This window comes from Falco naumanni, chromosome 7 (genome assembly GCF_017639655.2).
Source record: "Falco naumanni isolate bFalNau1 chromosome 7, bFalNau1.pat, whole genome shotgun sequence".
Classification (NCBI taxonomy): Eukaryota; Metazoa; Chordata; class Aves; order Falconiformes; family Falconidae; genus Falco; species Falco naumanni.
The window spans coordinates 53,514,684-53,529,969 of NC_054060.1; the positions used below are offsets into that span (position 1 = coordinate 53,514,684).

Genomic DNA, 15,286 nt, shown 5'->3' on the forward strand with positions numbered 1-15,286 from the left:
ACTATACAGAGAAAAACATTTTTCATCAGACAGGTCCTTTTCTATCCCATTCCTTGGATTGTGGAAAACTTGAGTTTCATGTATTTTTGAACCTTTAGAAAAAAACTGATAATAATAATGATAAAACAGAGGCACAGAAAAGCAGACTACTACCTAATTTAAATGTACCCAGTTGAAAGTCATACCTAGCAAGTTGACATGTGGCCATCCTCATTTACAGTACTTACAAAAGAATACTATTTTGCTCAAGAAATAATTGCAGGCTAACAGAATAAACAGATGTAATCCCTTTGGGCTCCTTTTATTATCATGACTATTCTTGTAGGGAGATACTAAATTTCTCATTGACCTACTTGGAGAAAACTTCTGATTAGTAATCTCTGTTTCTTGGATAGATTTCACTGTTTGACTGAGTTTTGACAAGAAAATGTTTAATTCTTTTGCAAACTCTACTTTGGATGTTACCTTCAGTACCCTGAAGATAAGCTAAGATGGAGGAGAGGGGTAAATCAGGTTTTCATGAGAAGTTTTGTATAAGAGAAACAGCAACAATCTCAAGAACCATCTTAAATCAACCCTTCCTAGAAGTGACAGCAGAAAGATTGTTTCTACAACAGTAACAATTTTAATTTATTTATTTTTTTTTTTTTTAATTTTGGGGGGCATTTGTAAGCTATTAGCCACCCTGTGTGTAAAATAGACTCACTATTTAGACCAGGGCTCCTCAAACTTTTTAAACAGGGGCCGGCGCGTGGATGAAGTGGCAGGCAGTCATCTGCGGCTGCTTGGTTCCCCCCCCCCCCCCCCAACCCCCGGTAGGAGGGTGGCGGGGGGGGTTCTATAAATACTGGAGGCCGGATTGAGGACCCTGGGGGGCTGTACCCAGCCCGCAGGCCGTAGTTTGAGGACCCCTGATTTAGACAATGTCAGTGATCTCGACGCACTGCATCTTCTTCCTGATTTTGAAACCTACAAGTTGAAGTGACTTAAGCAAAATACATTAAGTGCACAATCAGAGAAAAAGAACTTGTACCCAATTTGTTAATTCTGAAGAATTACGTTGTGCTTGTTGATGATGTGTCCAGAGAAGGGCAACAGAGCTGGGGAAGGGTCTGGAGAACAAGTCCTGTAAGGAGCGGCTAAGGGAACAAAGGAGGCTCAGGGGAGACCTTATGGCTCTCCACAGCTACCTAAAAGGAGGCTGTAGCGAAGGGGGTGTCATTCTCTTCTCCCAAGGAACAAGTGATAAGACAAGAGAAAACGGCCTCAAGTTGCTCCAGGGGAGATTTAGATTGGATATTAGGGGAAATCTCTTCACTGGGTTGCCCAGCATTGGAACAGGCTGCCCAGGGAAGTTGTGTCACCATCCCTGGAGATAAAAGATGTGTAGATGCTGTGCTTAGGGACAGGGTTTAGACTTGGCAGTCCTGAGTTAATGGGTGGTCTTGATGATCTTAAAGGTCTTTTCCAACCTAAATGATTTATGATTCTATGATAGAACAGTTTCTTATAATTAAGACCACAAAAAAAGATGAAAGTTGAAGATAGTTGATCACATGTTCATCCCATGTTTCAAGTATACTCAAAATACATAATTATGATAGAAAGAAAATCTCCTTTAGTTTTCTTTCTGGATTATTTAGCTATCCTTAGAAGGCAATTTAAGTGCTCAAACATGTCCAATATTGTTTTCATTGGTAGAGATCTAACTGAGTGTATTTAAAAATGGTTTCAACAAAAGCTAGTCTGAAATTAGCTATTTATTCCACCACAAAGGAAAACCATTATTTTTCCCTTTTATTTTTCAGTTTGTATATTATGAGATTGCCATGTTTTTAGATTAACTGCAACATAATTAGCTCAGCCTGTTGTCAAGACTATGTCTCTGCTAAAATATTATTTGTTCAAATGTAGGGCTTTTAAAAGACTTTAAGGTACTAAAATCGTGCAAAAAATACTGAAATTACAAAATATTCTTCAAAGACACACAATTACATTAAAATCTCTATGTTACTTCACACAGAATATTTAAATATAAAAATATATTCTAAAAGTGACTGGGTACCCAGATACATGAGCTGTATCAGTTGTTTTACTTATAGCAAAATGGCAAAAGTAGGGAACTGTGCCACAACGATTAAAGCTTCGTGCCTATAGATCAAGTATTGGCTGAATGATCAGCACGTCTGTCCTAAATGCTTTCCATAGTTAGGGTTGCAGAAAGGACTTATTCACAGAAAACCTCGTAATTACCATTTATCTGTGCACTATTGTTGCCTCTTTCTTTTGTTGGGTCTCTCAGAAGTCAACTCATGAGATTATTGTGCTTGTGAAAGCTTTAATTACAGTTAAGAGCATAATACTTCACAAATACCCCATTTTTCATTTTTGAAACACCACCACTCCTTTGGTTTCCTCACGTACAGAAACAGTCACAGTTCTGAACAATACTTGGAGACATTTAGAGCTTTTGTATGTAAAGCAGTTCTTTTCAGTTCCCTGATTTTAAACTTAGGCATCTTTCCTTCAAAACAGCCTAAGGATAATTGTTTGTTGCCTTTTGCAGCCTTCAGATACTCCGTAAAACTAAAGTGTTAGCTTCAGTGTCCCAAATGACACTCAGATTTATTTTTACACACTGCCTCTTTTATATAGTGTTATTCCCTAGCAATATTTATCAATATATAGAACACGTTCCTTGCTTCAAATATATAAAGAATGGTTGGTTTCTGTTTTATCAAAGGACAAGACTTTTAAAATGTCTTGATGTTAAACTCTTATCTTCATAAGGTATTTTCAGATACATAGCTTCATTTTCAAGAACGATGAATGTTAGGTATTATTTTAAATTATGTTCAACTACCATTACCGCTTCACTGGTGAGAATGCAGAACAACCCTTTAAAATGACAAGACTGAGCAGTATAAATTTCCATAGGGGATCAACCTATTTGTTAATAGAGAGCCTAATGTCACCATGCTACTGAAGCAACATATTGAAACTGTCACAATATTTTAAAATACAAGGCTATTTCGCCAGAGCATAACAATAGTAACAAAGCAGGTGATAAATAATAAGAGAAAATAGAAATATTAGTCTATGCAGAAATGGTGAAAGCAAATATACGTGTTACCTTTGCAGTCTTAACATTTCACCCAATCTTGTCAGAACGATGAGGCAACTGAAATTGTTTCTGACAGAACAATCCTAGAAATCTTTGTGTATTTTTTATATAAGAATATTTAATAAAACAAAACTCTCCAACCACTGCACCTTTACTGAACTTTGATGATTCAGTGGCATTCTCTCCCTTATACATTTCTCTGAGGACAATTAAGTCACACCATTTCTGAAATCCTACTATAATTGAAAGGTACAGAAACAGTGTTACACTAAGTAAAATCAAAATGCTAGCTATTTTATCATGGGGGTATTCAAAAAAAGAACATCAAAGCACAGGGATAATGAAAAAGAGAAACATTAAACTTTAATCTTATATTAGCGTTTAACTTGAACAGAATCATTTTTCTTGCCTAGATAGGCACATGCTAGGAAACATGTCCATAGGGAACTCAGAGATATCCCAGAACAGCAAACATTGTGACTTTGGCCACAGCAAATTACATTATGTGTACTGTAATATCAAAACATTCTGTTTAGCAAACTACTTTCTCTTGCACCCAAATATGTAATACTGCTGTTGTCCAAACAAATACATTATCAGTGTTGTCTCCATACACCATGGCAAAAATAACTGGCTTTTGTTACAACCATAGCTCTCTGAGATAATTTGTCCACAACAGTCCCACTTCTTAGGAATCTGCTGCCTGAGCCAAGATGGACCCACCTCATTCAGGCAACACCTGCACCCTGCACTCGTGTCTGTCTTCTCCTCACCCTGTGGCATCACTTCTTAGTTCCCTTACACAAAAGCAATGAAGAGAAGCAGTTCCATTAACTACGGCTCACACAAACTAAACAACCATATAAAATATGGTAGTTATCAATGCTAATTAACACAATAAGGCTTTTTATCTCAGAAAAACACAGAGAAAGCTCTTGAGAAAGCTTTTTTCTCCTGTGTGCTTGTGTTACAGGAGCAGAGTTCAGGGGGAGAATTCCTTTCAGCCTGTTAACATATCTGGGCTTCCTTACTTAAAACTGTTGCTATATAGTATTTTTTAATGTGGAATAGACCTCTTCCTGCAATTTTTTTCTGGATCCTTTTAACAACGTGTTGTCAAGAGGATCTTAATTAAGATACTAATCTGTTCAAGATACATTTCTGTGGTTTTAAGCAATTTTATATACAGCTCATATGAAATTTTGAATGCTGGGTGATGTTCAGAAAACTATGACAGGCAAAGAAGTAAAATAACAATTTGACTGGAAACCAAACTTACAAAAACCAAGTAACACTTTATCTGTTCCTCATATGGAAGTGCTTCTATAAATTTGATAATTCTATAATCTGACTCCAAATGTTTTTCAGCCCTACTGTGTCATTTTTTCCGATTAGGGGACCGGCCCTTCACACACCATTGTATATGGTAGGACACCAGAGGCTCACACATAACTAAAAAAGTTACGCACTGTGGTCTGGGTTCCCTTCCTAACAATTACTTACAGTTTTCCCCCCTTGCCCCTTCAGTTTGTCCTGAACACTGAGCTAGTAGTAACCAGCACAGCACACTTCTCAGACCTCATTCTTGGATCACAATCATCCAATCAGACTGCATTTTATATGCAAATTTAGGATTTTTTTCACACCTCCCATACACGTCACTTAAGATTTACCTTCACTGAATTTCCTCAGATGGTTTGTCGCCCAGTCACTCGGTATCTCAATGTCCCTATTTGCAGTTATATTTCATTTATCTACAAATAATAATTTTCATAATTCACTAAGACATTACCTGTAAATAGCTGTATAGCCTGAAGGTTTTAAAAAAAACAAAACAAAACAAAGCAACTGATCTCCTTTCTTTCTATGTATACAGTACCAGTATTCATCTATTTTGACAATAATAAAAGGCAAGAACTTTCAGAAGTCTATTTACTACAAGAAAAGATCACACTGTAGAACTCCCTCAAACTCAGTCAAGCCCCTAAACAATTATGACAGGACAACATGACATTTCCTTCATAGATCTCAAAAAAGTCACCAGCATACATTCTTATAGGGTAAATATAATGAAACAAAACTTAATGTAACAGGTCATATGGAAAATTATCAGGGCTTCTATATAAATTTGATTTACTTTTATACTTGCAAGAAGCTATCTGCTGCTTAACAAAGCTGAGCTATTTTCTCCTCTCGTTCAGGCTAAGTGAGATCCCGTTTAAAGAAGTGACTTTTCCAGTGAGAACAGATGCCACTGAAAGCATTGTCCAGTATACTGGGTCAGACGAAAAGCACAAGAACTATGTAAGAGTAAGTAAGAAGATGCCCCAAGACGTAACAGGGTTTCAGGTCATGACTTACACAGGTATGTATTTAGCAAATATGGAAAAGGAAAGAAAGCCAGGAAGGAGTCAGAGAAAATTGGTTTCTATGGCCACAGAGAGAAGCAGAGATATTTTTTATGTGGGAAAAGAACAAGAGATTTGAAATCTCTTGTTCGTTTCTAAAGTATTTAGTGAAGAAAGATTTAATAGACGTACAGGACTGTGGTAATGAAAAATCTGATACACATTAATGTCCCCCTCTTAATGACAACAACACCGAGAATGCCTAAATGCTTGGTAATCAGAAAGGCTTGAAAGATCAACAACATACTGGTTTGTCATGTAATTTTCAGCTATTTTTCTTTTTTCATCTACAGATACTTTTCTCTTTGGAGGAGAACTACAGAACTATTTTGTTTGCTTTGGAATGTAAATAAAAATATTACTAAAATATTACTAAAATGTTTTTATGTCAATGGCATGGCATTTCAAATTAAATGGATGCACTATCCTCCTGCCCTTCCCTTCACCATGCTGTAATATTCCATGATCTGCAAAACACAGGCTAAACTTATTTTGGATGTTCATAAGACCAAATTTCACAGTAAAATATAAAATGTGTTAGTTTGAATCCTTCACACATTAGAACAGGAATTAATAAGAATGCTTCAGCATCTTTATATTCAAGAAAGCTTGTAAGATGAAGGTAGCTTGCTGAGGTGGTCTCCTTTGTCATTTCTGGAGCCATGCTGTCTCCAAGGCCTATGAAACATAAGATGGAAGACAGCACAAAAACAAGAAGAGACAATTTCTATTTTCGTGTGGGAAGTTAGTGAGTATGCTTCTTCACCCAGAGCATCTAGGCATTTGATGTCCTTGCCAGGAAAGCAGAAGAGTGCTTGTGATACACTGAGCAGTCCATAACAGTGATCACTAACAGATGTAAAAAAATTTGGGCCACTTCCAGATGCTTGCTAGTGTCTCTTCCAATCAAAAAAAGTCGTTTGGCCTTTTCAGTGCCAGATGCCAAAAACAGTGGATGGATGCTCGGCTTCTCCTGCCCTGGTTGCTTGGTTTATATCATACACGTCTCTCAAAACAGTACAGAAGGAGCAAGGCAAAGAGCAAAACCAGAGCATGTCTGTAACACTGTTAATGGCAGCAAATGTCTGGGCCTAATAGAAATCCCATCAAATGCCAGGGAAGATCGACAAAGGCACGGGTGAATCCTGTTGTCCAATCAATAATCAGGGCAATACAGACACTTCAGCCATATCTCTTTCTACATTCTTTTTTGTGCAGACTTTTTTTGGTTGAGAGGTCTGTGTCTGCAGTGAGTCTCCATCATCCACCAAAGATGAGAGGAACAGATGAAAAGCCCCTTTCAGCGAGTACTCCCTAAGGAGTTCCTATATAAAAGCTTGAGATAGCAATAGCCATTAACACAGAGAACAGTCATGTTCTTCAAGCAAAAAGAGTCTCAAACCTATCTGAGCAGAAATAAAACAATTGAGTCAAACCTGATATCCACAACTACCACTTCATAGGTGGGGAAAATAAATCCCACAATAGAAAAGGCATTTTTACAAAACAGTCATATTTCGGTGGTGTGAAAGCGTGCCTAGACAGCAGTTCAGGCTTGTACAGCCACGCTTGGCACCAAAACCCCAGATTCTAAGCCACAATCTAATGTAACACAGACTGTGCTTTCCAGAAAAAAATAAAAAACAGTTTTAGAAGAAACAAAACCAACAACAACAACAAAAAATCCTGACATAACACAACAGATAATGAAATCACTATCACCTAAAAACAATATAATACGATACAATATAATATAATCAGCTGTTGACAAGAACTGACAGTATGGAGCACAAATGCATGGCATGGGGGGACAAAAAGCTAAAAGCACATTATCAATACTGCAAGGGATGTAAATCTCTAGCCTAAGTAACTCTATGAATGTACTTACAGCATGAATGCTTACACTCAGACAAACAAATAAAGGAATGTCATTTTTTGTTTCCTATAATGTTTTTCATTATTTTGTTACGTTATCTCACACACAGATCTCATTCTTTCCAGCACGGAAACAACAAAAGTCTGCAAGATCATTTAAGCATTTAAGGATTAATACAGCAAGTAAAAACTCAAAGCTCTGTCATCTAAACAATGTAATTTATTAAATTTTTTGTAAGTCATATGTAGCTTGAAAAAGAATGGTAATCAGTGATTGACTCTGCTAATGCAGGATTTTAAAATTAACTCAGGAAGAAATCTGTGTGTACACCAGGTAAAATTTAATTACAGGAAAATACAGTAAGACTTAAAGCTGTTCTAACACGTTCCACTTCTCAATTGTCCTAGATGGATTCATGGCCATATGAAAGCCTTCCTTACAGAAACCTGAGAACCAAGTAGGAGATCCAAATCTGGAAGTTTTTCAGGGATTTCATACACTAAATTGAGATCTCAATGTAACGTCTATTTTTTGTTACTGTTTGGGACACTTGCAAACCCTTTTCTTTTCCTGTCTGCAGGAGCACAATGAAACTGCCTTCTGGGGGCATGTTAAGAGAGTTAAAAGACAAGCCCTCAGTTTTAGCCAACACACAGTGCAGCATTAGTAATCTAATGGAAGAACATATGATCATCACACATTGCCTTTAAATCTTTCTGAACATGTATCTGTAAGCTTTGGAGTCTATGGAGATCCTATTTGTTAATACTTATTAGATATTCAATTGATAATATCCTTTTATGTCATGTTACTCAGTAGGAGCTCTTGTGCCATCAGTTAGTAATTCTAATCTGACTGGTAGAAGAAGGAAAACATTGGCAGAAAAACTGAGAACCAGAATTGCCCTTCCTGCAAGGTAAATAGTAAAGCTTCTTGGTACTTTACATTTCTCAGTAATGGTACTGGTGGCAGCAAATACTTTAAACAGCTGAACCCTCTTCAAAAAACTCTGATTCTGAAAGGTCACAGAAGAGAAATCTATTTTTCCTTTGTGCTGGATCCACACAGATACACAGAGCAATAATCTCAGGAAATTGTGATGCCTGGCATTATAAACCTTGGAGAAACTTTTTGTGGAGACCCTCAGCAAATGCTGATATACTTAGCAGATGAACATCAGGGAAATAATGAAATAAATCAGACCTAGGACATAAAGTCCTATGCAAAACTAGGATAATAGCACATCTCTTCGATTATGTAATGCATTGTTGATTCTGTAGAAGACGCAAGAAATATTTAAGTGCCCCACCACCCACTATCAAGATACAAAGCCAGTTTTGCGAAGTCTGAATATTTTGAACCACAATTCTGTTCTTACGGGCTATCCACCACAGTGCTAATGACTACCTTTCTTTCATTCCTGATTTTTTGATACAGGACTATAAACCAGAACTTGATGACAAATTGCAACTTACTTTTTCCATACATTGATAAACATAAAAATGCTTTGAAGGCTCTAGGCCAGTGTCTCTTGGCTGCACACAGAGGTTGCATGAGTTTCATCAGTAACTCCTACTGGCATAAAGAACAGATTCTGACATACAGTATTCTGTGGGTATATACCACAAGGTCTACAAACCACATGCGCTCAGTCTCTGAATAGACTAATTTTATCTGTAGTAACTTCAAAGGTACAGATTTTTGATGTCAGTGTCCAACTTCACTCTGAAATGCAGCTCACTGACACTGAAATTAGCTTACTTTGTTCATAAGATATTTCTAGATAATATTCCGTGAAAAAGTTAACAACTCATTAGTTTCTAAATCCTCTATAGCAACTGATCTCTAAGAAAAGGTTCTCCATTTCCCTTCTGGCTACTTCCCTCTCTCACATGTTGTTTATAATTTTCTACTCTTGGATCTTCATCACTGGAGCTTGTTGCTTCACAGACCTAAGACAATCTGAGAGGAATGTGTTTCAGCTATTCGTGAAGAGGATTTTCATAAAATAAACTATTAAGTGAACACATACTTCTAAAGCAAAAAGGAGAGATATTCTGTCATTATTCAGGGGAAAAGGTCTGTAGTCTTAAATGTACCCTTTCATACTTTATGCATATGTGCTTTCATTTAAAGAGCAACTATAGAACAATTACGACTATTCTTTGAGGAGCACACAGTATGCCTCTGTGTGAAAGGATGGATAATGGAACAAAAAAAAAATAATCCCACCTTCCTCCAGAACTGCTTTATATCTAAATCTACAAATTTACAACCAGTACTAAGAAAAATTTCTAAGAAGATTTCTTAATATTAACTACTAGAGGAGGTAACCATTTAACCTTGTTCTCTACACTGGAAATATCTGCCTTGTACCACAAGTACAATTTCAAAAGAATGAACTACAATGGCAATGTCTTTCTTGTGTGTGCTGCTTTTATGAATTGAACACCTGCTGCCAAATTCATTTCTGGTCTTGAGACCGAGATGCATGCATGTGCCTACATGAAAAGCATATGGGAAAACACTTCAAAAATAATTTAAATTCCTTTCTGCTTTTGATTTGCAAATCCTAGCAAACCAAGTATTTTTTTAGAAATCTGTTAAGGAGTGGTCTACTCATTCACCAAGTCTTCCTGTAGAATAACAATCCTTCACAACATCATGCAATTATTTTGTAATGAAAGAATGCTGAAACCAAAAAGAACATCTCTCATGGTATTATAAACTGTAAGATGCTACTGTTGACATATAAAACTACCCACAGGCATATCACACAAACTTTCCCTCATTGGTAACAGGTATAAATTGTTCTTCAGTCAAGGCAAACTCCACATCGTAATAGAAATTGTATTTTTTCATTAATGTCATTAACCAAAAATAAATAAATGTTGTTTGCTGACATTATTTTCCTCTCAAATGCAATTGCTTTAATTTCCAATCAGAAGATGTTCTTCAAAACCAGGGTTGCCCGATATGCTCACCTGTCCCTATGTACATGAAATTATTTGTCTTGGAAGACCTCTCCTTTAGGCACAACATACTACTACCATGGACAAGGAGCAAGGCTGAAATCTGCCAATGTGTTTTTGCATGTTTGAAAAGCTCCTTGCTTACAGGACAAATAATTCTGACAAGAATAAACTTCTAGAGAAAGTCGAAACTTACACACTTTCTCAGAAATATGCTGTAATTCCTCTATTTACTGTCTCCATCAGTTCCTGCAGTATTTTAAAACCAGCAGGTACTGAAAATGCAGTGTCATTGCTTAAACTGGTGTAGAGAAATGACAGAAATGCAGATGGCTATACATCCATTTAGGCATTCACTCAGTTTTTCCTCCTTTGAGAGCTTCTCTTATGGAAGCATTGGTCCTGAAGATCCTGTGATAGAAGACATTTCTACCTTCTAGAAAAGTTTTCAGGGGGGAAAGCCTGTGATGGTATCGTCATACAGTTTACCTGTTGAGCACACTCATGTTGGGAACCTAAGCACCTATGACAAAAATCTTGAGAAGGTAAGCTGCATCACACTCCATTTCAGACTGACATAGATGCTGAGGAACCATAGTGGTGATCGGTTCCACGCAATTCTTCCTAACCTTGCTAAGATGCTTGAGGGTAGCTAGGGTACATACTATCACTTCTACCATAAATACTCCTAATTCATATGCCTATAAGCATGCCAGACACACTTTATTTTGGTAAGTGGGATTCACTGCTTTGATTATACCCAACACTGACATATATATCCAGTCAAAGAAATAGGTACATACATGTACAGGCAATATTCTAGAAACATGAACCATATATGATCGCACAGTACATATATACACATAGTAAAATCACACTTACACTAAACACTCCAGAATGGAAACATTATAGAGACATCTTAGAATTTGCTGAGTATTGCAACATGGCCAAATAAATTGACACTTTTTATATATATATATAAAACATACAGGTTATTTTTTACATTACTAATACATTTAGAAACATTCATTTCATTAATCTTCTAAAGATAGTTTTCAACTGGCAAGTATATTAAGGCTTACAGAGCTTTTCCTGTTCTATAAATTCAGAGATACAGTCTTGGCTTACCAGTGGTGTTCTACCTAAGATGTAACTGCACAAATTAACAAAATCAATACATGTTTTCCTCATAAATTATTTTGAGCTGTAAAAGAGGTTTATCTACCACTTTTTCTAGAATAAATGGAAATGCTGTCAAAGAGACTTATTTATTTACCATAGCAATTATTGCTCTCTGTCTGATAAAAGTACCCTCTTTTGCCATTTAAGCAAGCAGTTTACTTTGTAAGGACTATCAGAAAACATGAATATTCCAACTCCTGTGAATATAACTCATCAACCTGTCAACTTACACTATATATTAAAAATGGAGCTATTCTTGCATAGTTCATCAAATTAAACACCTTATATATTTCATGTTTAAATAGGGGAGAGTTAATTGTGAGGCGTTGTGCATGGAAGAAGATTCTGTCCTCTCTAGAAGTAACATTCCAATAATCTCATTTGCTTTCTCTTTTATTTCCTCCTCTCCCCTTTTTCTATTCAAAATCTGCTTGGAGAACCTTTCAGAAGTTAAGACTCTCCCTACATTTACTGCAAGGATACTTAGTCTCCCTGTTTGCCAGCTGATACTAAAAACACATATATACAAAAGAATACTTTTCCATATGCAATACAGATTTGTTCATTATACTCACTGCTGGCGTGTCCTCACATCTTCCAGTAGTGCCTTATTTCATATGAACAAAACCTATTGTATTACAGCTTGAGAAGTTCAATCATTTAAGGTGTGAGAAGTGGGCTGACTTCAGTCACAACCACAAAAAGCCCATTACCTGAACAAGACAAGACAACTACCAGAAACAAGTAAAGGAGGCGATTTTTTCCAAACACTTCAAATAGTTCTGACTTCGAACAATACAATCCTCCCTCCTCTCTTAGAAGCTGGCACAACTGAGATCAATGAGTAACCAACCCATCCCTTGCTGTTTCCTAGGATCTCAGGCATTTTAACATCAGCTGATTAAGAAAGAGCTGAAAAATCAGAATAGGCCTTCTTCACAGGTGGAGGGGAAAACACACTCCTCTGACTACTGGTCTTGCCTAATACCGTAAGTTCCTAAAAATAAAAGTATTTCTTATTTCCCAGTACTCCATCTTACTTTGTTCACTGAACTCAGTTTACACAACAAAACCAGAAATATTTGCTTCTTTTTCTGCATCTTCAACATCAGCAAAATGTCAGCGAATCTGGATTTCTTATATTAAAGGAGAAAGATTATGGTTTAGGGTTTTTGTCATTTTTGGTTTTATAGTTTTGGTGCAGTTCTCTGAAAGTGAAAACACTACATAACACTACTGAGTTTTGAAAATTTTTTCTTTCTTTCTAATACCAAACTCTAAACACTGGACCTACCCTAAGAAATCATGACCCTTTTGATAATTCAAGACAGATGTGTACATGAAACTCAGAGGAGAGAAAAGAATTTTGATCATGACAGTGTAATAACTTTGACTGATACAGATACAGGCAGTCACTGTACTTGCTTACAGTGGGTTTGACGCTAATTGAGGAGGAATAAATCCTCACAACTTTACACACTGTGAAGTCCTATCTAGATCAGATGATTATGCAACCGGTTCCCTTTACTAGATTTTAAACTACTTTTGACTCCTTTGCACAGCTGAAAATGAGTGTATGAAACAGCACAATAGGTTAAGTAATCACAATGAGCAAGCAATACATCAGACTGATGACTACCAATCACATAAAGAACCAGCTACATAGACCAAGCTACCAGATCTAGGCAAATTCCCACCTAGTACCCATCTTTTACTCCACTGAAGGACAAAATTCATACAAATTGCTGAAGTACTTTCCATGAGTGGACTCCACTAAAGTGAATTTTGTTGTAATGCACATTGCATTGGAAGTAAACCTGTATTTTTTGTTGTCATGTCCCAAAATCACAGAGCTTTTAATGATTCTGAGTACCAGTAACTTCATACGATCCCCTTCTTAAGACAGATAATATTGAAAAAACATGGATGTGCTTCTGATCTCAAAAATGAACTACATTTACATTTACTTTTGTTACGAAAATGTAACTCAATATACACACTAGTCCTGCATTTCTTTTCAGGTAACAAAACAGAAATATGCTGAATTACACAAGTTTTTGGCATCAAGCAAACCCTACTGAAGTCACCTTAAGCTGAAGGTAATCTGTACTTGTAAAAATAATAATTCTAGTTTGGATGCCTAAATATGGATCTAATAATTTTACTTTAGATACTTTTTCCCCCATGATACGCTTCCAACCAAGAAATAACATGGCTTTTTAATGTAATATTTCTGTAATTTTTCAAGTAAAGAAATTCAGTGTTCAAAGGCAGTAATACTGTACCTTGATTTCTTCTATTTCGTCTGGCACTATCTTGTATGCAGATATAGTCCCACCCAACCTGAAATCAGGAGAAAAATAATATTCTCTAAAATCAGAAGAAAAATATTCTTAAAATCAGTAATACAAAACACAGCATGCAAATGGTGTCATGACTTGTTCCACAACACAAACATTCCTCCCAATGTAGAGGTAAAAGCCATCAAGCCCCACAACAGCAGCAAAAAAACAACCTTTCATTTCTTTATCCAATGAAAAAATTTAATGTGATTAAACATTAGAAACATGGTGTCCTTCATAGTCTGAAAGACAAGAATTAGGTCAACCAAGCAGAATTACCATCAGCAGGATATTATTCTTTATATTAACAGCCATCAGTCATCATATTCTACAATTTCTTGTTTGTTGTCTAAGTCATATGGGTAAACACTTGAAGCCTTATGTCCTTTGTATTCAGTATTTCGCTAAGCTGCTATACAATCTTAAATGCATCCAAATTCAATTCTATAAATTGATATTTTTTTTAATTAGACGTGCAGGTACAGACCTCACAAACCACACAGTTTATGGCTTCCATGTTGGAAAAGTCTCTGCAGTTCATGACTGGTAATAAAAAGTGGGTTATGCACAATAGTTGGCATTGATATAGAAAAACAGAGGGGTTTGTTCCACATTGAACTTACTGAACTTGTCTACATTCTGCAGAAATTTATGGTAAAGAACAGTTCACATACTGAAGACGTATGAATAGAATGTAGTATAAATGGTGGCAAATATTACATTTTCCCCAGAGACGTGCAGACATGGCTTCTTTTATTTTACTATTTCACTATATATAAAGCAGTATCATTGATAGTGACAATTCAGACCTAAAAATATAACTGCACTAATGACCTCCCTGCTGGCTCTGCACAGCAACACTAGTAATTTTCTGGGTCCTACAGAAAAGGAAATCACATAAGAAACTATTTATTGTAAAGCAGTAAACAGCTATCAAATGTGCATTTGTATAATCTTCCCTAGTATTGGAATTTTCAGTATTTCTATGCAGATATATTTCCTTGTATTAAATCTTGACATTATTATACATACCGTTTTCTCAACCTAAAAAGAGGAGGAGAGAGTAACATGGAAAATACAGTAAGATTTTCCCCACAAGTCCTTCCTTTCCACATCTCTACATTTAAGTCACTCTCAGAAATTAAGAGTTTGAAGGCTTTAGACAGAAGATTAAGTCTGCATAGGAAAAGTCAAGTGTGAAGGCCACCACTGCTCCATGTGATATCACCTATGATTTCCAAGGTAGAGACAGGGTCCAGAGATTACAGCATTGATACTAATCATCAATGGAGTTGAAAGTTGAAGAGAATCGAAACATTTTTTTGCCAGTGCAAGTACAAATATGAGCTTCTATTCTTCACTATACCTGACCTTTGTTCAAA

At 36.3% G+C, this 15,286-nt stretch overlaps 1 protein-coding gene across 10 annotated transcripts in view; it reads right to left on the reverse strand.

The window, feature by feature from the left end:
• The window catches only part of GPHN (gephyrin), a 297,146-nt gene that overhangs the window by 158,697 nt on the left and 123,163 nt on the right, over positions 1 to 15,286 (reverse strand). For all 10 annotated transcript variants that reach the window (XM_040600164.1, XM_040600163.1, XM_040600161.1 and 7 more), the window contains one exon: positions 13,848 to 13,905. In XM_040600164.1, the coding sequence (XP_040456098.1) occupies positions 13,848 to 13,905 (58 nt within the window). The remainder of the gene's footprint in view (positions 1 to 13,847; positions 13,906 to 15,286) is intronic.